At 39.9% G+C, this 25,317-nt stretch overlaps 1 protein-coding gene and 1 long non-coding RNA gene across 2 annotated transcripts in view; both read left to right on the top strand.

Moving 5' to 3' along the window:
* SDK1 (sidekick cell adhesion molecule 1) overlaps nt 1-25,317 on the top strand; it is an 821,758-nt gene that overhangs the window by 311,405 nt on the left and 485,036 nt on the right. The window contains exon 2 of the mRNA XM_081822645.1: nt 20,884-21,043. Within this exon, the coding sequence (XP_081678771.1) occupies nt 20,884-21,043 (160 nt within the window). The remainder of the gene's footprint in view (nt 1-20,883; nt 21,044-25,317) is intronic.
* Nucleotides 1,232-2,996, top strand: LOC145721478 (uncharacterized). Its single transcript, XR_014145173.1, has 2 exons — nt 1,232-2,702; nt 2,741-2,996. It is a non-coding gene; the product is annotated as an uncharacterized LOC145721478 (long non-coding RNA).

The raw sequence follows: 25,317 nt of genomic DNA on the forward strand, positions 1-25,317 counted from the left end.
CCATGTCCTTTGCCTTTCTTTTGATTAAAGTGTGAACGGATAATGCTGCAGTCGAAATACAAGAGGGCAGATTATGGATAAACTGGAAAATCAAACTCTGTGGAACAAAGACTCATTATTTTAAAATTACATAACAAATTTAATTAGGTAAACTATACCAAAGAATGAATTGACAATGTAAAATATGCTGTGTAGCTTTTAAAAAATGAATACTTAGTTTGAAATCACTAAATCATAGCAATTTCTTGCTTTATGCAGCAGAGTTCTATTATTTACAATCGAAAGTCAACATATTTTAGGGAAGATTGCTAGTTTCACCTAACTGTGTGATATCCTTCAGTTCCTCTCGGGGGTCCCCAACCTCAACTGCACATTGAAATCACAAGGGAGACTTGAAAAATACTGATGCTGGGGCCTCACTCCCAGACATTCAGATTTAATTGGCCTGGGGTAGAGCCTGGTTAGCAGCATTTTTTAAAACTCCCCTGGAGTTTCTAATGTGCATCAGAGTTAAGAACCATTGTTTATATTATAATCAGTCTTTAATTATATTTGGTTACATCTTTATAGACGGAGCTCTACAGTTGAGCATCTTGACTTTAGAGTCGTACTCTAGCAAGGCAGGCAGCTCAGATCAACTTACAGGCAATTTAAAGTGCTGACCTTTATCTCTCAAGTTTTTATGTTTAGAGGGCAGTTACTGTAAGGATTACCTTTCCCTGTTGCAGCATCATAATACTGAGTGCCAGGACTCAAGTTTCTGAAACCTCCCAGTAGACCCTTTTTAAACTGTTCTGAGCCTGCAGGGTATGGCAGGACCTAGCTGTTAATTCAGTACTTTCATCTGATTGACGTGGGAAGGATCACTGGCCACCTAAGGGAGGCCTTCCCATTATTAATTCCTTTCTGGATGTCCTTTGTGTGTCTGCCCAGAGGCCTTGGCATTGGGTACGTTGTGAAAGTCATAAAATTAAAGAAATATCTTGTCCTGGCTGCTCACACTGACATTCAGAAAAACAATCACAGTAATGGCTGGGGCTTTCTCCTTTGAAAGAACACGCACCAAGGGCCTTTGGTGTATTTCTTGATAGAATTTGCTGTGGGCCCGCTGTGCATTGATGGGTGGAAAAGGGCTAATGGTCATGTTGGGGCCACCGCTACTGGAATTGTCCAAAATCTTTGAACTCATTTCGGTGTGTGTGTGCAAGTGTGTGTGTACACGTGCGTGTATGTGTGCACATGGACATACTAGGATGCACATATGCCGTTTCTTATTGTATTTCAAACATGAGGCTTATTTTTAAAATGCTTGCAAAATTTGCCCAAAGAGAGGAAAACCTTTAAATTGGTGATTCTTAAATTTTTGTGGGTGTATCAGGATCAGATATAGTCAGCCTTGGATGGGGTCTAAAGTTTGAGAGGCAAAGATTTAAATAAATTTCCCCAAAAAGCTACTTTTCTTAGATGCCCTGATACAGTTACAAATAAGGCTATTGATTGTTCCGTACAAAAACAAATGAATATATTTTTACCATTTGTTGAAATCATAGTTTTGAAGCTGGGAAGGCCTGTGTAGCACTATCTGCTCTATTTTTGGAAGTAATGGAGGAAGTATTTCAACCTGATTACTGCCTGTGGAGTGAGGAATTTCTTAGTATTTGACTGACCGCCTGCTGGCACTTTATTTCCTTAGAGCTCCTCAAGTCATTATAAGAATCACCCAACGGTTTGAAATGAAAATGATGTCTTACTATAAAATGCCCGCTATCTATGGTAAAAAGATTACACGCCATTTAAAAATATAATTGCCATTCCCCACTCCCCCTTACATCCAAACATCTCAGCATAACAGAATCCTTGCAGAATGAGAAGGAGCACTCAAGGTTCAAGACTTGCAAATTTGAGAAACTGCATCTATTTTAAGTCTTTTAATAGTCCAGATAATTATAACTTCACCTACTGCCCTTTTCTTTCTGCCTACCTCCTGGTCATTTTAATGATGCAGTTTGTGTATTGCTGCTGATGAATTCTGCCCGGTGCAAATTATTTATTTATTTTTCCCTGAGCTGGATTTTTTGTTTACTTATCTTGGTGTTTCCTTTCTGAGCTGCCACCAGACTTTCCTTTACATGGCCATTGTGTAATGCACAGCAGGCCGAAGGAGCTTGGGGACTCCTGCTGTGGGAGCCCTGTTTGGGCAAATGTCACCTCTTTAGACAAAGAGAAACTTGGCCAAATCACAAATCCAGAAAGGGCTTAGCTTGCCACATCTTTAACATTTTATATGACAGTTTGAAAGTCTATGTTTGCTGCATGGTTTTGAAGTGCTAAGTGGTATGGCTAGGGTTTTTATTGCATTGCTTGTTACTATCCTTGGGGTGAAGGTGGAAAGGAGCCAGTTGGGGATAAGTAATCTGGAGTCCGTGCCCTCCTGCCCCACTTCCCTCCACAGGCTTACGAGGAGCTGGGACATGTACCTAGGAGAAGAGAGCTCTTCTGTAAAAACGTTGTTGACTCCTATGAAAATTGGTGTTGCCACTGGAACTTAATGGGGGTGCAGAAGAGAGCCTGCCTCCATTGACTTGTGGGGGAGAGTATTTGAGTTGAGTTAGTATCTGTGACAACAAGCTAGGGTTTAGGTACTGTTTTAAGAAGTCTTACTCATCTTTAGGCTTATTTATTGACCTTAAGAACGTTCTTAGGCAGTAAAGCTGCTTCTCTCAGCATCAGGGCTTCCTAGGCAGTAAAGCTGCTTCTCTCAGCATCAGGGCTTCCATCAGGGGCCCTGGCCTTCACTGATTTCTATGCTTGGCTGCCGACCCTGGCCTCCTTTCTAGTGTATAGGAGTTGGGCTCAGTGTAGAGCACTTCCACGTGGGCTATCCCTTCCCACCTTTCCTGACATTTTGCTTTAGTTGGAGACCTTGCAGGCTCTGAAAGGACTTAGCTCATCTTTGTATAATTCTGCTTGTTTGGACCATGATTATTGTCTAAGGACTTGATCCAAAAGAGGGTACCCCTAGCTACTGGGGAGAGCCTTTTAGCTTTCAAGAATGTACGTACAAATTTAAGGCAACTGTCCTTCCCTGTTTCTCTTGTCATTTCTCCTGTGTCCCCTCCAGTCTCCCTGCCCTTCTCCTTCTCACTGGCCACAGCTGATACCCAGAAGGTTGGCTCTTTTTAAGAGCACACACAGCACAGTGGGCGAGAGAATAAACTTTGCGGACAGGTTCCCTGGGCACAAGTCTGGCTCTGCCACTTCTCAGCTGTGTACCTCTGGACAAATTTCCTTGACCCTTCTGTGCCTCAATTTCCTCATGTAAGAGAGTAAAAATAATAGTACTTACCATGCTTAGCACAAATAGCTACTATTGTTTCCTAAATACACTCGTTTAACAGCTTTATTGAGATAGAATTTATAGCCATAAAGTCCATCTGTTTAAAGTTTCAACTCAAGATTCTTAATATGTTTAGAGTTGTGCCAACATTTCCATATTCTAATTTTAGAACATCCCCAAATCATCTACTAGAGGCCCATCCGCACTCCCTCCTTGCTGTCCTTCCCTGTCTGCCAGTTAACCACCCATCTACTTTGTGTGGATTTGTCTATTCTGGACATTCCTGTCAATGCAGTCACACAACACATGGTCCTTTGTGACTGGCTGCTTCCATTCCACATGTTTCCAAGGCTCATCCATGTTGCAGCATGGATGGGTCGTGTATTTAATTCCTTTTGATTGTTGAATAATATTACATCGCATAGGTATTTACCACATGTTTATCCAGTCATCACTTGACAGACATTTGAGTTGCTTCCGCTTTTTGGCTCTTAGGAATAATGCTGCCATGACCATTCATGTACAAATTTTTGTGTGGACATAACCCACACATTTCATTCCTCTTGGACATATACCCAGGAGTGGAATTAATGGGTCATATGGTAACTCTGTTTTAACATTTTGAGGAACTGGCAGACTATTTGCACCTTATATTCCCACCAGCAACCTGTGAGGATTTCAGTTTCTCCATATCTTTGCCGGCACCTGTTAGTGTCTTTTTGATGATAGCCCTTCGTGTGGGTGGTTTGGGATGCGTTATCTCATTGTAATATTGATTTTTCTAATGACTGATGTTGAACATTTTTCATGTGCTTATTAGCCTAAATATACTATTGACTATATGAAAACTGGCTTATTGGTTTAGAGATAATAGGGATATAAGAGATATCAGTCTCCGCTTTTATAAAGTTTGCAACCATGGCAAGAGTGAAGATAGTTTCTGAGTCAAGCATACGTAAAGAGTCCTATCTGCATCTCATTAACAGTAAGAAAACTTTAGCTCTAGCTAAAGCTAAGTCATCATTAGTGTGTGGAGTTTAATCATTTCCTAATAGGTTTATGTGTAGAGAGATCATTTTGTTTGATTTCATCTCTACTTGCTTTTGTGTTTTTGTTTTTTTTTTAAAGATTTATTTATTTGAGAGAGCGAGAATGAGAGAGAGAGAGTACATGACAGGAGGAGGGTTAGAGGGAGAAGCAGGCTCCCCGCCGAGCAGGGAGCCCGATGCGGGACTCGATCCCAGGACTCCAGGATCATGACCTGAGCCGAAGGCAGTCGCTTAACCAACTGAGCCACCCAGGCGCCCCGCTTTTGTGTTTCAGTTTTTACAAATTAAATTGGTAACGTGGAAAATGCCTTTGTTGCCACACTGTGAGTTCCAGTTTGTTCTCAGCAACTCTTAGAAGATTGAAGTCAAATGTTGGCCATTTTTCTCCCTTTTCTTAAAGTTTTTTTTTTTTCCCCATCTTGACTGAATTATGTAAGCTATTCAGCTGGCCACTTAACGGTGGTTTTTCTGTAGCATTGGTGAGTTTATGTAATTTTGCTTATAGGAAATTATATATATTCATTTTTATACCTCAATTTACCCTGTCCGTTGAATGTTACCGGCACGAAATCTGTGGCTATGGCACTGATTATCTCTGATGGCTTTTCTAATAGTGCTTATCTGCACATAGCTTGATCTTGGGTAAGAGGCTTATTTGGTGCATATTTTCTGGTTTTTGAAACAGAAACATGAATCACTCCCTCTGATACAAAACTCACCAACACTAATGTTAATATTTTGTCATGTAATTATGTTTCTATTCATTTTTAGTTTACATTCTGAACAAGAGGGCCAGTGGGCAGAGTGCATTTTCATGGAATGAATTAGGCAAAGAGGTTTGACCTTGATACTACCATTTACTGTCTCTGTGGTCTTGAACAAGGTGCCTAATCTCTTTCTCAGTTTTTTCATTTGTGTAATGGGCATAAAGTATGACCTCTATCTGATGCAGTTGTTGGGGGAACACCTGAGATTTTGTTTATTAAAACATTTCTTCCTGGGTATGCAGTAAATGCTCAATAATTGTTAGATAGTAGCACCAGTACTAGGAACAGGAACTATAACCTTTTTGGCTCCTCGTCTGATCGGGAGATGAGATGCGCATGAAGAGTTAAATGGTACTAGGAGGGTTAAAAGCTCAGTAACAGACAGCAAGCTTGCTGGCACGGGGGCGCACAGGAGCTTGTGTTCTAAGGTGCCGGTGACCCCCCGAGTGGACAAAGTTACTGCCCTAAAGCGGTGCGAGCCAGGGGCTGAGGCAGGTGTGTCTGCATCCTGAAGGGTGGATAGATGTATGCCGTAAGGACTTTTAACTGAGGTAAAGTTTATAAGTGGTGAAATTCACAGATATTAAGGGTACAATTCGATGAGTTTTGACAAACGTATGGACTCATGCAGCTACCACCTCAGTCCGGATGGAGAACGTCTCTGTCACTCCAGCAGATTTCCTCATGCATGCCCATTCCAATCAATCTGTGTCCCTGTAGGCAGCCATTTTTGATTTCTTTTCACAGAGATTAATTTTGCCTGTGCTTGAATTTCATATAAAGGGAGTCTGTAACACGGGCAGTTTTATGTCTGGCTTCTTTGACCCAGCCTGATGTCTGAAATTCCTCCATTGTGTTGAGTTTATCAGTTTGTTCATTTTTATTGATGTAAGTCTCTGTTGTTTTCAGTTTAGGGTATTATAACTAATGCTACTATGACTATTCATGTAAACTTATTTGTGTGGATGTGTGCTTTCTTCAAGACATATCTCTTGAAGAAATATCTAGGCCTAGAACTTCTGGGTCATCGGGTAGATATTGGTTTAATTTTATAAGAAATTGCCAAACCTTTCCCCCAAGTGGTTGTACATTTATACAGTCTTTGCCAGTGACAGGGGAGAGTTGCCATGGCAACACACATTTGCCGACATTTAGTGTTGTTTGCCTTTTTCCACTGAGCCATATAGTCCATAGTGGCAAATGATGTTAAGCACTTCCTATGTGCTTGGTAGCTATTTGTATATTTTCCTTTGTGAAGTTCACGTTCAAGCCTTTTTGCTCCTTTTACTAATGTGTTCTTTTCATCTTAATCATTGAGTTGTGGGCATTTTTATATAATTTGGATACAAGTTTTTTTCAAGATCAATGTAACCCCCAGAATATTTTCTTCCACTTCGTGGTTTTCGTATTCCTTCGTTAGCAATGTACTTCACAGTGCATTTGTTTTAATTAAACTTTTTTTTTTAAAGGTACTCATACATTCAAAGGAGTTATTAGAACTAATACAAAGAGATCCCGTGTACCTCTGTGCCCTTTACTCAGTTTTCCCCAATGGAAATATCTTGAACAATTATTGATTGCAACCAGGCAACTGACATCCATGCAGTCAACATAGAGAATCCCTTATGTTGCCCTTCCAGTGTCCTCCACCCCCACCCCGCCCCCATTTCTGGCCCTTGCAACCCCTAGTCTGTTCTCCATTTCTGTGATTTTGTCATTTCAGCAGTGTTATATAAAAGGAATCCTATTGTATGTGACCTTTGGGATTAGATTTTATTTTTCACTCAGCAGAATTCTTTGGAGATTCATCGAGGTTGTTGTGTGTATCAGTAGTTTGTTCTTTTGTATTACCTAGCGGTGTGCTATGGTTTGGATGTCCTATAGTTTGTACAACTATTAACCTTTCAGGGACATCTGGGTTCTATCCAGTTTTTGCCTGTTATGACTAAAGCTGCTATTAACATCTTGTACAGGTTTTTATGTAAACAGAAGTCTTCATTTCTTTGGGATAAATGCCTAAGAGTGCAATTGCTGGGTCTGTATGGTAGATACATGTTTAGTTTTATCAGAAACCGCCAAACTGTTTGCTAGAATGATTGTATTACTTCATGCATCCACCAGTAGTGTATGAGTAATCCAGTTTTGTTTTTGTTTTTGCATCATCAGCATTTGGTGTTGTCCCTACTTTTTTTAATTTAGCCATTCTATAGGTATGTGCTGATAACTTATTATGGTTTTAATTTGTATTTCTCTAATGATTAATGATGTTGAACATCTTTTCATGTGTATATTTGCCATCCATAGATCCTCTTCAGTGAAATGTCTGTTTATCATCTGTCCATTTTCTATTTAGATTATTTGTTTTGTACAGTTAACTTTTGAGGGTTCTTTATATATTTTAGATACTAGTCCTTTTTAGATATGTGGTTTGGACATATTTTCTCCTAATCTGTGCTTGTCTTTTTATCCTCTTCACAGAGACTTTTGGAGAGCAAAGTTTTAAATTTTGGTAAGATTCAATTTGTTGTTGTTGTTGCTTTTAATGCATTGTACTTTTGGTGTCAGGTCTGAGACTCTTTGCCTAGCTGTAGATTTTAAGGATTTTCTCTAATATTTTTTCTAACAGTTTTCTGGTTTTACACCTAAACCCATGATCCATTTGAGTTAATTTTTATATGAAATAAGAAGGTTAGGTAGAGGTTCTTTTTTTTTTTTTTTTTAATCTTCTGGATATTTTGTTGCTCTGGTGCCATTTGTTTTAAAGACTATCTTTCCTCTTTCTTTTTTTTTTTTTTTTTAAGATTTACTTATTTATTTGGGAGAGAGAGTGTACGAGTGGGAGGGGCAGAGGGAGAGGGAGAGGGAGAGAGAATCTCAAGCAGACTCTGTGCTGAACACAGGGCTTGATTTCATGACCCCGAGATCACAACCGGAACGGAAACCAAGAGTCAGATACTTAACCAACTGTGCCTCCCAGGCACCTCTATCTTTCCTCTGTTGAATATGTTTTTCATCCTTTGTCAAAAATCAGTTGGCTATACTTGTGTTGGGGTTTTTCTAGGTTCTCTATTCATTTCTTTGATTTAAAGTTCTACCTCTCTGCCAATACCGTACAGTCTTTTCCCTCCCTCCCTCCCTCCCTCCCTCCCTCCCTCCCTTCCTTCCTTCCTTCCTCCCTCCCTTCCTTCCTTCCTTCCTTCCTCTTTTGTCATTCTAACTTGATTGTAGCATGCTCCACTCTTTAGTTGAAAACTTCAAGCATAACCACTGGCTTAGGTCAGGCTATTTGTGACAATTGATTTCATTTTTAAGTCACTTAAAATTTTTACCACAATCAAACAGAACTGGAAGGCCAATAAAGGAAAATAAAAACAAACAAACTCAGAAGTCCCCGGCTCCACTCCTCCCTAAATTATTCTTCATTGAATGCTAGTTCTTGATTTATCAAATTTTATCATTTTTTCCCTTTTTTGTTTTTTTGTTATGAAGATGAGGATTTAACATCCTTATATATCCTTGCTTTCCCTCCTGTTTTTCAAATATAATTATATCAGAATTTTTAGTTAAAGTGGTGTAAAATGTTTGACTAATTTTCTGTCTAATATTTTGTAATTACATTTCCTTTCTTGTTCAAAGTATTTTGCTTTCTGCAGTTAATAATTCACTTCCTCCCACCTATTTGTCTTTGTTCCTATTACTAATTATTTTCAGACTTTCCAACTCCAAAGATTATGATTTTCCCACCCAGCCCAATGCATCAGCTTTTCTTTGTTCTTAAAGATGTTGCTCTGGGAGTCATCTGCCATCATGCTCTTGCCTGACCCACCTGTGCTCTAGGTATTCCACATAGATGTGCTCCTGGCCTTTCTCTTTGCTCCTCTCCAACATGTATCTTGTTTCCTAAATCCCACCTCTTTCTCATCCTTAATATATACTCTAATTTTAGTAGAGTACATCTTTTAGTAGTTTCATGAGAAAGCATGTATGGGAAATATTTTTTGAGACCCTGAAAGTGTTAATATGTATTAATATGAAAATAATACGTATCTTTTCATGCTTAATTGTTAATTTGAATGTTGAATTCTGGGATACAAATATTTATTCAAAATTTGAGGCTGTTGCTCCATTCACTTCTAGCTTTGACTATGTTGTTGAGAAGTCAGATGACATTCATATTTACAATCTTTTAATGTGAACTAGTTATTTATGACTTGAAGATTTTAGTATCTTCTCTTTATCCCCAATGCTCTGAAATTTCATAGCAGTGTAACCTGATATGGGGATTTTTTAAAAATTCATTATCCTGTGCATTTAATAGGCTCTTTAATTTGAATACTTATGTCTCTCAGTTAAGGGAATATTTTGTGTATCAATATTTTGATAATTTCCTCTTTATTTTACTCTGTTTTCTTTTTCTGGAATTCTATTACACAGTGGTTAGAATTTCTGGACTGAATGATATTCAGATTTCTTCTTATCTCCTATTAATACCGTATTGTCTTGATTTACCGTAGCTATATAATAAGTCTTAAAATCAGGAAGATTGATACCTCTCATTTTCTTATTCACTTTTTTTTTAAGATTTTTTTTTTTTAATTCATTTGAGAGAGACAGAGACAGAGAACAAGCAGGGGAAGAGGCAGAGGGAGAGGGAGAAGCAGCCTACCCCCCGCCCTCGCCCTGAGCGGGGAGCCCGTTGTGGGGCTCGATCCCAGGACCTGGAGATCATGACCTGAGCCGAAGGCAGATGTTTAACCATCTGAGCCATCCAGGTGCTCTCTTCTTCATTTTCAAAATTGTTTTAGATATTCTAGTTTCTTTGCCTTTCTATATTAATTTTAGAATAATCTTGTGTATATCTATAAGAAATGTTGCTGGTGTATTAACAAATTCCATTAACCCTATATATCTGTTTGCATAGAATTGACATCTTTACTATGTTGAGTCTTCAAATCTATGAACATGGTATATCTCTAAATATTTGTTTAGGTCCTTTGATTTCTGTGATCAGCATTTTATAATGTTCAGAATAAAGATATATTTTATAAAGTTTATACCTGAGCATTTCATTTTATTTGGAGTGATTATGAATGGTATTGTGTGTATAATTTTGGTTTCTACTTATTGGTAGTTTATAGAAATGTGATCGATTTGTGTGTTGATTTTGTATCCTACAACCTTGTTGAACTCACTTATTAATTCTAGAAGGGGTGTGTGTTTGTGTGTGTGTGTGTGTGTGTGTGTAGCTTCTTTGGGATTTTCTACAGACATAATCATGTCATCTACAAATAGGGACAATTTCATTTTTCCCTTCCAATATGTATGTCTTTTATTTATTTATTTTCTTCCTTATTTCAGTGGCTAGACCTTGAATAGGACTGATGAGAGCAGACATTCTTGACTGGGTACCAAGTTCAGGGGAAAGGTATTCAGTCTTTAACTGTTGAATAAGATGTTATTAGATGTAGATTTTTGGTAGATTTTCTTTATAAAGAAAGTTCCTCTCTATTCCCAATTTGGTGAGAGTGTTTTTTTTTTCTTCTTAACTTTATGAATGGGTGTTGGATTTTGTCGAATGCTTTTTCTGCTGTAGTTGATAAATCACAGATTTTTTTTTAGCTCATTGATATGGTAAATTATGCTGATTGAGTTTTCAAATTTTGAACCAGCCTTGCATACCTGGAATACATTCCACTCAATCTTGGCATATAATTCTCTTAATACATTACTGTATTTGACTTGCTAATATTTTGTTGAAGATTTTTGTGTCTAAGTTCAGTAGAGATATTGGTATATAATTGACTTTTTTGTATTATCTTTGCCAAGATTTTATATCAGGGAAAAACTAGGCTCAAAAAATGAGTTGGGAAACATTTCTTTCTCTTCTGGTTTTTGGACAAGAATATGTAAAGTCGATGTTAATTCTTTAAATGTTTGATAGAATTCTTTAGTGAAACCATCTGGGTCTGGAGGTTTTTCTCAGAAGCTTTTTAATTACAAATTCAATTTCTTTAATTGGTTACAGGGCTATTCAGGCTGTAGATTTCATTTTGGCTGAATTTTTGTAGTTTATAGTTTCTCAGGAATTAGTTCACATTTCTGAGTTCTCAAATTAATGAGTTCAAAGTTATTCATTGTATTCCTTTTTTAGTGACTGCAAGATCTGTAGTGATAGCCCCTATTTCATTGCTGGTATTGATTTGTATTTTCTCTATTTCTTTCAATCTTGCTAGAGCTTTACACTTCTTTTTCCTTGAAAAACCAGGCTTTTGATCCATTAATTTTCTCTCTTCTCTCTTTTTTTTTTTAAGAGAGAGTATGAGTGGGGAATGGGAGAGGGATAGAGAGAATCTTAAGCAGGCTCAATGCTCAGCATAAAGCCCGATACAGGGCTCAGTCCCATGACCCTGAGATCATGACCTGAGCTGAAATCAAGAGTGGGATGCTTAACTGACTAAGCCACCCAGGCACCCCTAAAAATTGAGCTCTTAAGTAAAAATTAGAATTTTGGAAATTTTGTATATGCCACCCTGAGCTGGACAGTTCCCATTATTTAGGGATTTTTCTGATGAGATATGGAGCTGTATTAATGTGTGATATTTTTTATATAGCATAATGATATATGTCAACATTTGGAAGAGCTACATAACTCAGCAAACCAACAAAGTTATGCAGGCATAAGAAATCCACTCTAAGTGTGAGATAAGCCAAAAGATTGTAACTTTGCCAAAATCAATAGGCCTTATCTATTGGAACTTTGGTATCCATAAGAAGTTCCTTTCCCATGTAATTTTCTTGGTCTAAAGTTAAATCTTTACCATTTAGGTACCTTTTGAGTCCCACTTTTGATGTCAATACATATGTGGCATAAATTCACTGTAAGCATATAAGCAGGGCAAGGTAAATCACCTCTGAATTTCTTTTCTTGGACTTTTCAGCCTTTTATTTAATTTGAATTGGACTTTTAGGATTATTTGAAAGAAATAGTGTGCCATGTTCAAGAAAAATGTTGGTTATTTCTGATAACTCTTCTCTCATTTTGGTTGGTCCTACTTTTTCACTACAAACCATAGAAATTACAATTTAGTCCAATTCTACTTTGAAATAAAATATTGGAGAGCTGGAAGCTTATTTCAGTTTGGAGAAGTAGGGGAATTGCTTTTATCCTTCTCTCTCTTCTTATTATTAATTTATATGCTGAAATATATTAGCATAGTGCAGGATCAAACCAGTACATAAATACAACCATTTATGTTTCTGCCATAAGCTTCACTGTAGATTAATCTCACTGAAAGCTTGAATGGTTTCTTAGGGGAAAATACTGGAAGGGTAGGTTTATCCCATGAGTTCCCTTAAATATGCTGTTAATTCGCATTGATTTCAGAGAAAACAGATAAGCAGTTTGACTTCCCCCTGACTGAATGCATCATCAAGCTGTTCTCAGTACTGTTTAATGGAAACCTGAGGGCCCCTCCTGCTTTCTGGGTTTTCATATGCACAGATCCAGATGCCAAGAGAAGACTGCAGACACTACTCAGAGAAAATCCCACACTTCCTGATCAAACTTTTGAGTCCAAAATGATGACTTTATGGTGAGATCTGGGAATATATACTGGGAGCTTTTTTCTCCTTTCTCCCTTCTGATTGTAGTGCCCTCCAGAAGACAATGGGACAGAGCCTCAGGCGAGGGGTGAAGTGTACTTGCTCATATGGTGTGCTCAGGCTCCCCTAAGTCCCTGACCAAGCTTAGCAGTCACTGCCACCCCACACCAGGCCATCCTTCACCCTCAGAGGCCTCTCCAGGGCGGCCAGGGTGCTCCTACAGCCCCGCTCACCTTTCACAGGCCAGCCGCGCGTGCACACGCACACACACACACACACACACACAGAGGCTTGCACAAGTCCACTTTTAATTGGGGTGGAGACGTGCAGTAATCTAAAAACAATCTCATTTGTCATCAAGGATGGGATGGTTCTTTAACAAGCCTTCAAATGCCTTTGAAAGCCACTGTGCAGCATGAGCAGCAGTAAGAGATGTACCTGAGCCCTCACGTTTCTGTGAGACCTTGGAGCCTCGGTCCCTGGGAAGCCCGAGTCAGGCTGCCCCGGGCTCTCTGGGCACTGATGCCCCTTCAGCTCCTCGCCTGGCTGACTTGTAGACACTTTAGCCACGGGACATCCGTGGCCGTGAACCCGTTGAGGGCCCCCTCAGGCAGTGGCTTCCTGCCTCTGTCCTCTTGCCTCTTGTTGGCCAGCATCACACTTCCTGGACTGTGGCTCTCACGGCAGGGACCAGCTGTATCCCCAGTGCTGAGCCACCAGGAGACACCCTGTGAATGCTTGGGGTGGGGGAGCGGCTTTGTGGCTGCAGAGCTGACATCAGCAGCCCTGCGCTCCTGCCTGCGCCTCTTCTGTGCTGAGCTCTGTGGGGACTGGCAGGGTGGTAAGGCTCTCCTGGCTCCTGGAGGGCAGAGTGGCAACTTGCCTTCCAGTGAAACTTGCAGTCCCGCCCCATCAGACATGCTCGAGAGTATAAATATGGGAAACACGGTATATTTTGTAGTCATCATGTTCATTTTTTATCGTGTTTAAAATACATATATTTGTTCAACGGTAGCTACCTTTTGCCCTGAAATTTCTGATACTCATTTATTTTAGAAGGCAGTAGTGGAAATACATAAGGTGACATACAGAGAGGTTGGCTGATTTTTTTTTTTTAGACCCACAGAATCTGATGAGTCTGTCACTGGAAAATACTTCTAAATATTTCTGATAAGCTAGGAGAATGAAGCCTGAGAATTAGCTCTGATGATAGAGCTGCATCCTCCTCCTTCATTTCACCTGTAGCCAGCAAGGGCTTCGGTAGGTGGTCCCAGAAAGCACAGCTTGAATCAGCTTGTTCTAAAGCACATGGTGGACTCGGTCCAAAGGGAATTATCTTAAAAGATCTCATCATTGAAGGGCGACCTTTCCATATTTGCATATTTAACTGTAGTAGAACATACCTGATCATATTTACATTTTTACCTCAGAAATACACTTGAAATGCACAACTGTTGCCTTTAAAAAGATTAATACTACTATTATGAGAAAGCACAACACACTGTGAGGTTGAACTCCCAGCTTCAGTAGGTGTACATAATGACCTGCCAGCAGTAGGGATTTGAATGACTATATTTACCAGAAAAGGATCTTCTACCTGTATTTTTCAGAATAGGTGTTCACAAATGATGCATTATGCCCTGTGCTTTTGTTTCTCACTGGGATTTGAAAAATAAAACTTTCCATTAGTTGTGAATTCATAAGCTTGGGGCATGAAAATGTTTGAATTTGATGTAAAAGAAGTTTTGAAAGGAAGATTAGTAGTTTAAACCAAAAGATTAGTCGCCTTGGGAAATTCAGCTGTCGAAAAAGCCGAGTTCAGTAATAAAAGGTCCTGCTCCAGCTGATTGCTCCACTCACACTGCGATTCCTAATCTTTCCCGCCGGACCCTCGCCTGATCGACAGTGCTGATTACCAAGGCCTAATAGCACTCATCGTCACTTTACCAGAATGTGTGGGGCTCGTCTGCCTTAGACACCCCTTGTCTGTGGTGTACTTGGCTCCTCTGCTGTGTGGGAGTTGATTATTATTTCTCATATTCATTATCACTTTAAATGGAGGAGAAGGGTGAGGTCCCAGAACCGATCACGATTATGCTGGCTGACTTCTCTCACTGGCAGAGTCACAGAGGAGCTTGAAGCTGGACTCTCTTGCAACCAGCAGTTGATTCCTATCCATTCTACCACGAGAGAGTTTCTGGTAGTAGACCCAGGATTTCCATGATGGAGCAGATCGTTAAAATCCAGGGCAAGCTCACCCTTCTTCAGGGTAGGACACCTGGAGCCACAGGACAGGGTTCTTCTTCAGAGCTGCTTCTTCCCTGGTTTCTCACAGAAGTAAATGATCTTTACTGTGGCAGGTGGGTTGTGGTCCCTTTGTAGATGAGCAGAAGATTATCTCCACGTCGGACAGGTAAAGTTAAATCCATTTACATTCTATCAAAACCTTAAAGTCCATTTAGGGAAGTGACTTCTACATCATAAAATTGTGATGTTATCTTTTTTTTTTTTTTAAAGATTTTATTTATTTGAGAGAGAGAGAATGAGAGAGAGCATGAGAGGGAGTAGGGTCAGAGGGAGAAGCAGACTCCCCGCCGAGCAGGGAGCCTGATGCGGGACTCGATCCCGGGACTCCAGGATCATGACCTGAGCCGAAGGCAGTCGCTTAACCAACTGAGCCACCCAGGCGCCCAATTGTGATGTTATCTTAAGAGAACATTACGTGCACTGCTCTCCTTTGGATGGCCCTGAAGTCTGTGTTATCCAGACAGACGGGACTCTCTTGTTCATAACTGATTTATGTTCTATATAGAAGTATGTGAAAATGGAAATTTCAGAGTTTTTTGTAGGAATTCATTCCAGGGTCTTACAGTGTTCATTGTTAAGAACATAGAAGCTGTGACTTAATGTCTACTTACTTTTCCCAAGGAGAGGGAGAACTACTGTTCGTTATTTAGGAAAACACACCTGTGCACACACATACACACACACGCACACGCATACACATATACATACATACATACACACACATGCACACACACCCCTCATCGAGCACCACGTAGACCATTGACTTTTCCCTAGGTCAGAGTTTGATGATCTTATTTCAGAGGTAACTCAATCATTTTTGTCTTTATGGATCTTTTCAGACTTTTCTCTGTTCCATTTAAGGTATATAAGGATCACCTGCTTTTGTCAGGGGCTGTGCGGACCTGAATACTAACGCTTCTGTCTCTTTTTTTTGTCACCAAAGCCTTTGTGCTCTGTTGCTTTTATGCCCTCTGAACTTCATGATCTGCATGTATTTCAGTGGTAAATAGTGCCAGGTTCAGAGCAATAACGCTGTTATTCTGCACACTGGCTAATCTGTGTTACAATATTTGTATAATGATTGTCACTTACGTAAGATCCCAGAGCACGGACACATTTGCCTCCCTTCCTCCTATCATAAATGTTAGTATCTGCGCTAACCACACTTCTGTGATCATTTGGATCACAGGATATTGGCTTGCCAGCTATATGAAACTACTCTTTATGAAAACTTCTTTTCCTGCTAATTCAGAGTGTGCAGCATAATTTGTACAGAGTATAAGCATGTTTAGTAAACTATGAATTCTAGGAAAAATTGAATTATGGTATCATTTACATTTAAAACAGTCATATAATATATTAAATTGATGATGTTCTGTCAGTTGTAAAACCAAATTCACATCCTTGAGTGTCTATTTTGAAGCTTTTTTCTTTTCTTTTTTTTTAAATTTATTTATTTTATTTATTTATTATTTATTTATTATTTTTTATTTTTTTAATGTTTTTAAAGATTTTATTTAATTGACAGAGAGAGACGCACACAGCGAGAGAGGGAACACAAGCAGGGGGAGTGGGAGAGGGAGAAGCAGGCTCCCCGCCGAGCAGGGAGCCCGATTCGGGGCTCAATCCCAGGACCCTGGGATCATGACCTGAGCCGAAGGCAGACGCTTAACCGACTGAGCCACCCAGGCGCCCCGAAGCTTTTTTCTTTTAAAAGATATATTTTTTATGACTCATTTTTGTAGGACTCTGGAGCGATATGAAGTGGCGTTTCTTTCTCCATCGTTAAATATGGTGAAAGCGGCAGGGCACTAATACAGCCTGGAGCTCAGTCAACCCCAAGGTGTTAAAGCTATAGTCGTCACTTCAGCCTTATGAGGCCATGAGAGTGGACAGTTTTAGATGAAGTGTGTAGCAAAGAGGGACATCGGACACGCTGTCACTGCTGGCAGTCAGCCTGAGGATGCCCTTGTAGCGTGGCTCAGAGTGGGTGGTGTGCAGTAGCACCTTGGGATGGGACGAGGATCGACTGCCTTCCTGTCTTGCAGTCACAAATTTCGGTCACAGTGCCTGATACTTTGCCATCTCTATTCCTGCATCAGATGTAGCCGTAGCCTCTTATGGGACAGCAGCTGTGACTTATTCTCGTTGCATTCCTAGCACTAATAACTAAATCACCGTGTGTGTGTGTGTGTGTTTGTGTGTGTTGAACAGAAAATCGTGCAAGTCAGAGACCTAAGAATCCTTCTTGACACCTCTCTTTCCCTCAGTCCCATATTCAGTCCATCAATAATTTTCTTTTTTGCTACCTAAATATTGTTTTAAAGCCACCCATTTCTCTCCGTCTCTACCACTACAACCATTGCTGTTACCTTGGCCCAAACCACTGCCACCTTTAAGAGCATTTGCCTGGATCACCGCAGTGGCCCTAACTGGTTTAATCCCACTGCTTGGGCCCATCTAATTCCTTCCCCATGGTGTGGCCAGATGAGCTTTTAACAGCACAGCCTCTTCAAAGGCTGTCTGCTGTCCTTCCATAATAATGGCTAATCATCATCATCACCATAACACTGGCAGTACTTTGACCAAGGCCAGTGAATAGGGTATCATATAATTTATCATTCACACAAGGACACTTTTGAATGTGAAGTGGCACCATTGAAAATCACACAGCGATGACATGGAAACACAAAGGATGTTCGCTTGCCTTGCCTGCAACAGCCTGTGAGGCCTAGACCTTGTTCACCCTGCTCCCATTCACTCTGTCTTCTATGTGCCCATAGATCTGCTTGTTTTTCAGCCTTTTGTACTTTCCAGGGTTACTCACCATGTTTGTTACCACCACAGGGCCTTTGCAGATGACACTACTTGAGTTTTTGAATCCTACTGATCTTTTAGCTTCTGCATGGCATCTCATTGACTAGGCTAAGCCTTTTTTTTTAATAGGCTCTTACCACATTCACAAATGCAATTTAACATTTAATTATTTGAATGAATACTAGTAAGAGATTGGCAATATTCTATTATCCATATACCAGTAGTAGAATGCAGTGGTCAACACAATGGCAAAATAAACTCTATACAGTTGGCCCTTGAACAACATGGTTTTGAACTGTGTAGACCCACTTATACATGGGTTTTTTGTAGTACAGTACTATAAATATATTTTCCATATGATTTTCTTAACATCTCTTTTCTCTAGCTTACTATATTGTAAAAATACAGTATATAGTACATATAATATACAAAATATGTGTTAATCGACTGTTTATATTATTGGTAAGGCTTCTGGTCAACAGTAGGCTATTAGTAGTTAAGTTTTTGGGGAGTCAAAAGTTGTATGTGGATTTTTGACTGTGGGGGGGTTGGTGCCCCTAACCCCTGTGGTGTTCAAGGGTCAGCTGAATATTTAAGTTCTATATATTGGGGCGCCTGGGTTGCTCAGCTGGTTGAGCATCCACCTCTTGATTTAGGCTTGGGTCATGATCTCAGGGTCATATGATCGAGCTCTGTGTTGGGCTTCACGTTCAGCATGGAGTCTGCTTGAGTTTCTCTTATTCTGCCCCTTCCCTGCTAGCGTGTGCACATGCATTCTCTCTTTCAAATAATCTTAAAAAATTAAATTGTATATATATATATATTTTTAAAGATTTTATTTATTTATTTGAGAGAGAGAATGAGAGAGAGAGAGCACACAAGAGGGGGGAGGGTCAGAGGGAGAAGCAGACTCCCCGCTGAGCAGGGAGCCCGATGCGGGACTCGATCCCGGGACTCCAGGATCATGACCTGAGCCGAAGGCAGTCGCTTAACCAACTGAGCCACCCAGGCGCCCCTAAATTGTAGATATTAAGTACAAAAAAACCAAGCTATATGTACTCCAACTTAATGTAAAAATACAGTTAATATGCTATTAACAGCATACTGTTAATATGCTATTTGATGCTTAATTTGTTAAAAATACAGTAATTTAAAAGCCCAGCTTAGTAATTCCACAAATTTATCCAAAACGTGAAGTTAAGATATGGGTTCTTGAGAAGATTTCCTTAAGGAGAAACGCATGGCATTTAGAGTCATAATATATAGAATTCAGGGATTCTGTAACAGATTATCTGAGTTTTAAATGGTGATTTCACACTCACTGGGTGGCCTTGAGCAAGTTACTTAGTTTCTTTGGGTCTCCCTTTACCCATCTGGAATATAATAAGGAAGGAATATAATAAAGACTATAATAGTGACATTTGTCTCATAGGGCTTTTGTGAAAATTAAATGAGGTAGTGCGTACAAAGCGCTTAGCACAGTTTCCAGCACATAATAAATACTCAATGAATACCAGCCATTGCTGTTATCTGTGTTGTTGTTATTCTGTTTATTTGTTCAGCAAATATTTTATTCAGTATCTACTTTGCCTCTGGCATTGTTCTAGGTTCTGGGATTCAGAAGTAGTCACTAAGAGGGCATAGAATGCGTTGGTATAATCCATAAGTACTCTCATTTCGAGATCTTGTAGGTGCCATGACTGGGACAAATGTCATGGTTTGTTGGGGCATGTTGGTAGGGAGAGGTTTTGTCAGCTGGAAGGATGAGAGCGAGTCTGCTCACACAGAACTGGGGGTGCATGGGGGGTGGGAAGGAGCACCTGGCAAGGCCTGAAAGGGCTCAGCCTGGTTCAGAGTTAGAGTGTTCATGTGTGAGTAGAGAGGGTCGGGGGCCTGAGAGAGGCAGGTGTGCCAGGGGGATTGTGTTCGAAAGTGAGGAGCTAGAATTCTGTTTATTTTAGTGATGAAGAAACAGAAACCCACATGCCCTAATCAAGGTCATGTAGAAAATTAGTGATGGGGCCGGAACTAGAAGCTAAGTGTCCTGTGTTCATATTTATGTATTTTTAACTATTAAAGTGTACATACAGAAATTGCACAAATCTTACATAGAATAATTTTCCATGAATTTTCACAAAATGAAGTGCCCCTGTGTAATCACATCGGGAAATAGGTCCTGGTCTGCTCGCCATAAGCTGCCCTGTTACACCCCTACACTGTCCCTGTCCCCCTGAGGTAACATTTATCCTGACCTCTAAGAGCACAGATTAGTTTTGCCTGGTTTTGAATTTTCATGAACTTTTGGATAGAAGCATATGCTATAAACTTCTTTCGGTCTGGCTTCTTTCACTCCACATGTGTCTGTGAGATTCATAGGGGGGGCCAAGAGTTGTTACATTCCCATTGCTGTGTAGGATTTTGTTGTATAAATACACACAGGTTTCCAGTTTTATAGCCCCGTGTGTGTGTGTGTGTGTGTGTGTGTGAGAGAGAGAGAGAGAGGTGGAAGCTGGATGGTGCTTCCTGTCATTTATGTACGCATGTTACTCTTGCTTATCCTAGTTACTTTTTTTTTTTTTAACCGACGGAAGGTTACATGAAGAAATTTCTTTTAGAGCCTCCGTGTAGACCCTTGGTTGATACTGTGAAAATATAATGCCTAGTTAAAACCATGGCTTGCATGACCAGAGATTGCCCAGTACGCCTCTTTGTTTAACAGGTATTAATCATAAATAGAAATAACTGCAATGAACTTGTCAGATGTTTTTAAATGGTGCTGATCATTGAGCTTTCTGCCTTCTGAAATATCATCTAGGGTATTACATGTTTCTAAGGGGTCGAGGATTATTGGCTCCTTAATTGGGCCAAATAGCCATCATTTATACTTTTTAAAATTAGGTCTGTTTAAATAAGTGATTGATTAATTGGATGAATGCCATTTTCATGTTTACTTCATTCACTTTTTTTTCTTTCTCTCTTGCTCTCTTTTTTTTTGATATTTCAGATGATGTTGTGCCATATTTTAAAACGGAGCCAGGCCTACCGCAGATTCACCTGGAAGGCAACCGCCTTGTTCTCACTTGCCTTGCTGAAGGGAGCTGGCCTTTGGAGTTCAAGTGGATGCACAATGACCGTGAGCTCACCACCTACACCAGCGAATATAAGTAATTGATTGCTTGAAAATAAGATTCCATTTCAAGTTGATGTGTTTAGAATATTTGCCTTATTGACCATAATAGCACAAAGGGTGAAAATATTTGATTGAATTTCTAATGCATTAGAATTAAAGGAATAGAGTTAATTAGAATGTGATTTAATATTCTGATCTACATTGTATTTACACCTAGGAAGTCTATCATTATAGTTGTAAAAGGAAGCCCATTAGTGAAATTACCAGACTAAAAAAAGCTATAGTTACGGAGGAATGCAAGTAACAGCTTTAGCAGGATATATTTGCTGTCTTGTGGCAACAGCCCCACCCACCAGTATTGTTCGTATTTAACAAGCATGAATGTTTAAACAGAGATCTTTAAATCAGTAGCTTCTGGAGCTCTGAGCAGTCAACAGAAAATTTACCTGGCTAACTTTTAGAGTCAGGATGGGAGAAGATGAGGCTTTGGGGGAGGGACATGAGCAGAGTCTCTTGTTCCAGCAGCAAAAAAGGATGTTTACTGAACTCCTGCATGTGCTAGATGTGGGGTGCCGGAGTGAGCATGATGCTCTGAGGCAGAGGGGAGGCTGAGATGAGGTCACACCTGAGCTGTGGCTTCTCCCAGGACCAGTGGTACCCGCTTGTAAACCTCCTGGTCTCCCTGCAGTACTCAGGTCTTTTCAGGTTTAAATCTGTTTAGCTTCTGTTTCTATGTGAGGGTTATTATAACAGATGCTGTAGTTCTGAGTAGGACAGAGAATTAGTGACTGCCTAAAAAGTCCAAGAGGTCCCCAAATCAGCAATGTCATGCTCTTATTTAATGGAAATTAGAGAATTGGTTGTCCAGAGGTATTTTAAATAGAGTAATGGGCTTCTGAACATGGGGCATAGCCATCACTCACTCACTTTGGAAGTCAGAAGTTAGGGGCATCTGGCTGGCTCAGTCGGAAGAGCACACAACTCTTGATCTCAGGGTTGTGAGTTTGAGCCCCATGTTGGATGTAGAGATTACTCAAATAAATCTTAAAAATTTTTAAAAAATAGTCAGAGGTTATAATATGATGGTCCATGAACCACATCCAGCCTGCCCAGAATGTGGTATGTGTGTATGTACTTAAAAAATCAGTTGAAAATACATGTGGATATACACACAGAATATATTTCTTAATTGCTTGCCAGCATTTAACAATTGTAAGATTTCATATAAAAATGCACTTTCTGGTCCCTCTTGACCAGTCAGAAGGCCTAGCCACCTGGCTCTGCTGCCCCACACAGAAGAACCGTGTTTTGCTCAGTTACCTTATCCACCTGCTCTTTGTAGACATAGAAACTTGTGACCACCTCTTTCATTATTAGGCCTATACTGTCAGAGTATCTGCTGTTGTAGGAGCAATTTATCATAATAGTGTAAGATCATGTTGACATCAACAGACCCAGGTTTGAATAACAGCTCACTCCCAATTAGCATCAGCAATGTAACTTCAGGCAAGCCACCAATACCTGCAAAATGGGGGTGATCATACCTCATTTGTGGTGGTGTGAGCATTAAAAGGCTCTAATGTAGGTAAAATGGTGTATTTTCTGGCCCACAAGCAATCAGCTAATAAATCCTAGTTGACATTCTGTATTATTATAATGAGGTGTTAGGGAACTTGGTTTTGTAGGAGGGGCATAAGAAAGGAAAAGACAAGCAAGCTTAGAAATGAGAACCACGTGTGAGTAGTGGGCTTTAACAGCCAGTACCTTGAATCCAGATATTTCTGTTCAACTTCTGTGTGTGACTTTGGACAAGTGACCTAACCAGTTTGATTTTGATTTTCTCATCTATAAAATGGGTGTGATATAACCCACCTCAGAGATTTCTCATAAAAATGAAGTGACATAATGTTTTGTATGCCCCAGGAAGAAAGGAATGAAGTTTCAGAAGACTCCAGATTATTCTTCCCTACAAAAAGTAGTAATGTGGATGATCTATAATGATGGTCTTCAAATTGGGGAACATGGCCATGGATAGTGGCAAAGGAATTTCTTTTTAGATGTTCAGTTTCCATATGTGTGTTTTCTGAGGTTGAGCTGACTGAGAACATGCCTCTGTGTGGGCACCTGTGGTTCTCTTCCCCTGCCCCTCTTTGTGCTCTTTCTCCCAGTTCACAGAAGGAAGGCTCACTCTCCCTGAGTCCTCTTACGGAACTGCTTCTCAAGGATGCAAGACAAGTGCATGGTTCAGAATATTCGGCTTGAACAAAGTGTTGGGCTCTTTTAAACAACCCCAGAAGAACTTCTTGCCTTTCACATATTCCCTTTAGGGGAAAATAGGACACTAGAAATGGGATATTTTGATCAATTTTGGGTTTTTAAAAATTCGGATACGTTGTATAGTTAGGCAGCAAGAGCTATACCAATTTTAATATCCTCACCTTTTCCATTCTCCAGCTGTTACCAAAGAATATATTGTGCCTCAAGGAACGTGTAATGAGAGCAAAGCAAAGAGTGTGCAAGATAGATCCATGGCAGACAAGGGCATCTTGTTTTATCTAGGTGGCAAACCCACAGCCGCACCCTGGGGCTTGTCCACTTATACAGAGCAGGAGTAGAATATTCAGGATTTGTTAGAAAGAAGAATGAAGTCAAGATATATTCTTTTATGAAGCATGTTCTTTCTGCATTTTACCCTCCTCTGAGATGAGAAGAGTGTGGTGAGGCCTCAGTTGGAGATATCAGGGAGGAGGAGGTAGAAAGTGTTGTTTCCTTCGATCAGATCCATGTTCTATCTTGATATAGAAGGGACATGCACACGAGGAAAGTTAGGGCTTTGTATTTTTCTCAAACATTTACTCAGAAGACACTTTAACTTTTGCAAAGATTATTTGATATTCTAAATCCATATCCATTTTTTATTACTTTCCTGTGTTTTGCTTGCTGCTATGCTTCAACCTCTTCTCTACTTGTTTATTTGCTTGTTCCATGTACTCATTGGATTTAAATGAACACAAATGGCCACAAATATGTTGTCAATACCTTCTCTTTGTTGTTAATTTCTATCCAATTCTGTTTATTCTAGTGGTAAATAACTTCCCATTCAATGAAATGTAATTGAAAAAAAAAAGCCACTTTCCTGTCATTAAGAGACATTTTCTTTTTAAATTTTAAAGGCTTAATAATTATATTTCAGCATTAACACATATATGTTGTTTTGATTAACTGTAATAATTGCAATGAACATGTAATACAGAAGAATTTTTATAAGCACTTAGAATCTTTTGATCAAAGGATATCCTTTTTAAGTTGCCGTTGATATGTGTATTTTTACTTCAGATAAGTATATTGGATAATCAATAAGTATCTTTCAGGCATAAAATATGTTACATTAGAATAAAATTCTATGGGGTAAATAGATTTACAACTCAAGTTCAAAGAGTAAAAAGGAACAGTATGAAGGTTGTATCTGTTAAAGAGTTCATTAATAAAAAATGGATAATGTGCTGGGGCGCCTGGGTGGCTCAGTCGTTAAGCGTCTGCCTTCGGCTCAGGTCATGATCCCAGGCTCCTGGGATTGAGCCCCGCATCGGGCTCCCTGCTCGGTGGGAAGCCTGCTTCTCCTTCTCCCACTCCCTCTGCTTGTGTTCCCTCTTTCGCTGTGTCTCTGTCAAATAAATAAATAAAATCTTAAAAAAAAAAATGGATAATGTGGATTTCAAAATCTTTAGATTCCGTTGGACACATGTAAAACAGCAGTGTAACAGTTTTGTTTTAAAATGCTAAATCAAGGACGCCTGGGTGGCTCAGTCGGTTTAGCTTCTGCCCTCGGCTCAGGTCATGATCCTAGGGTCCTAGGATCAAGCCCCACATCTGGCTCCTTCCTCAGCAGGGAGCCTGCTTCTCCCTCACTCCCCCTGCCTGTGTTCTCTCTCTGACAAATAAATAAAACCTTAAAAAAAAATGCTAACTCAGGGGTGCTTGGGTGGCTGAGTCAATTGAGCGGCTGACTCTTGGTTTCAGCTCAGGTCGTGATCTCAGGGTCCTGGAATCGAGCCCCGCATGGGGTGCCTGGGTGGCTTTGTGCTTAGCGGGGAGTCTGCTTGTGGATTCTCTCTCTCTCCCTTTACCTCTCTCTCTCTTTCACACACACACACAAATAAATAAATCTTTAAAAAAATGCTAAATCATACACCATGCCATTATTATATAGGCAACTATTTAGACTTAATGATGAAACGGTTTTATTGTCCATTTTAAAATATGCAAGGAAGATGCAGCTTTTTTGTGTTGCTCTTTGCACTAGCAGAT

The sequence above is a fragment of the Leptonychotes weddellii genome, chromosome 5 (assembly GCF_054177405.1).
Source record: "Leptonychotes weddellii isolate Sample4059 chromosome 5, ASM5417740v2, whole genome shotgun sequence".
NCBI lineage: Eukaryota > Metazoa > Chordata > Mammalia > Carnivora > Phocidae > Leptonychotes > Leptonychotes weddellii.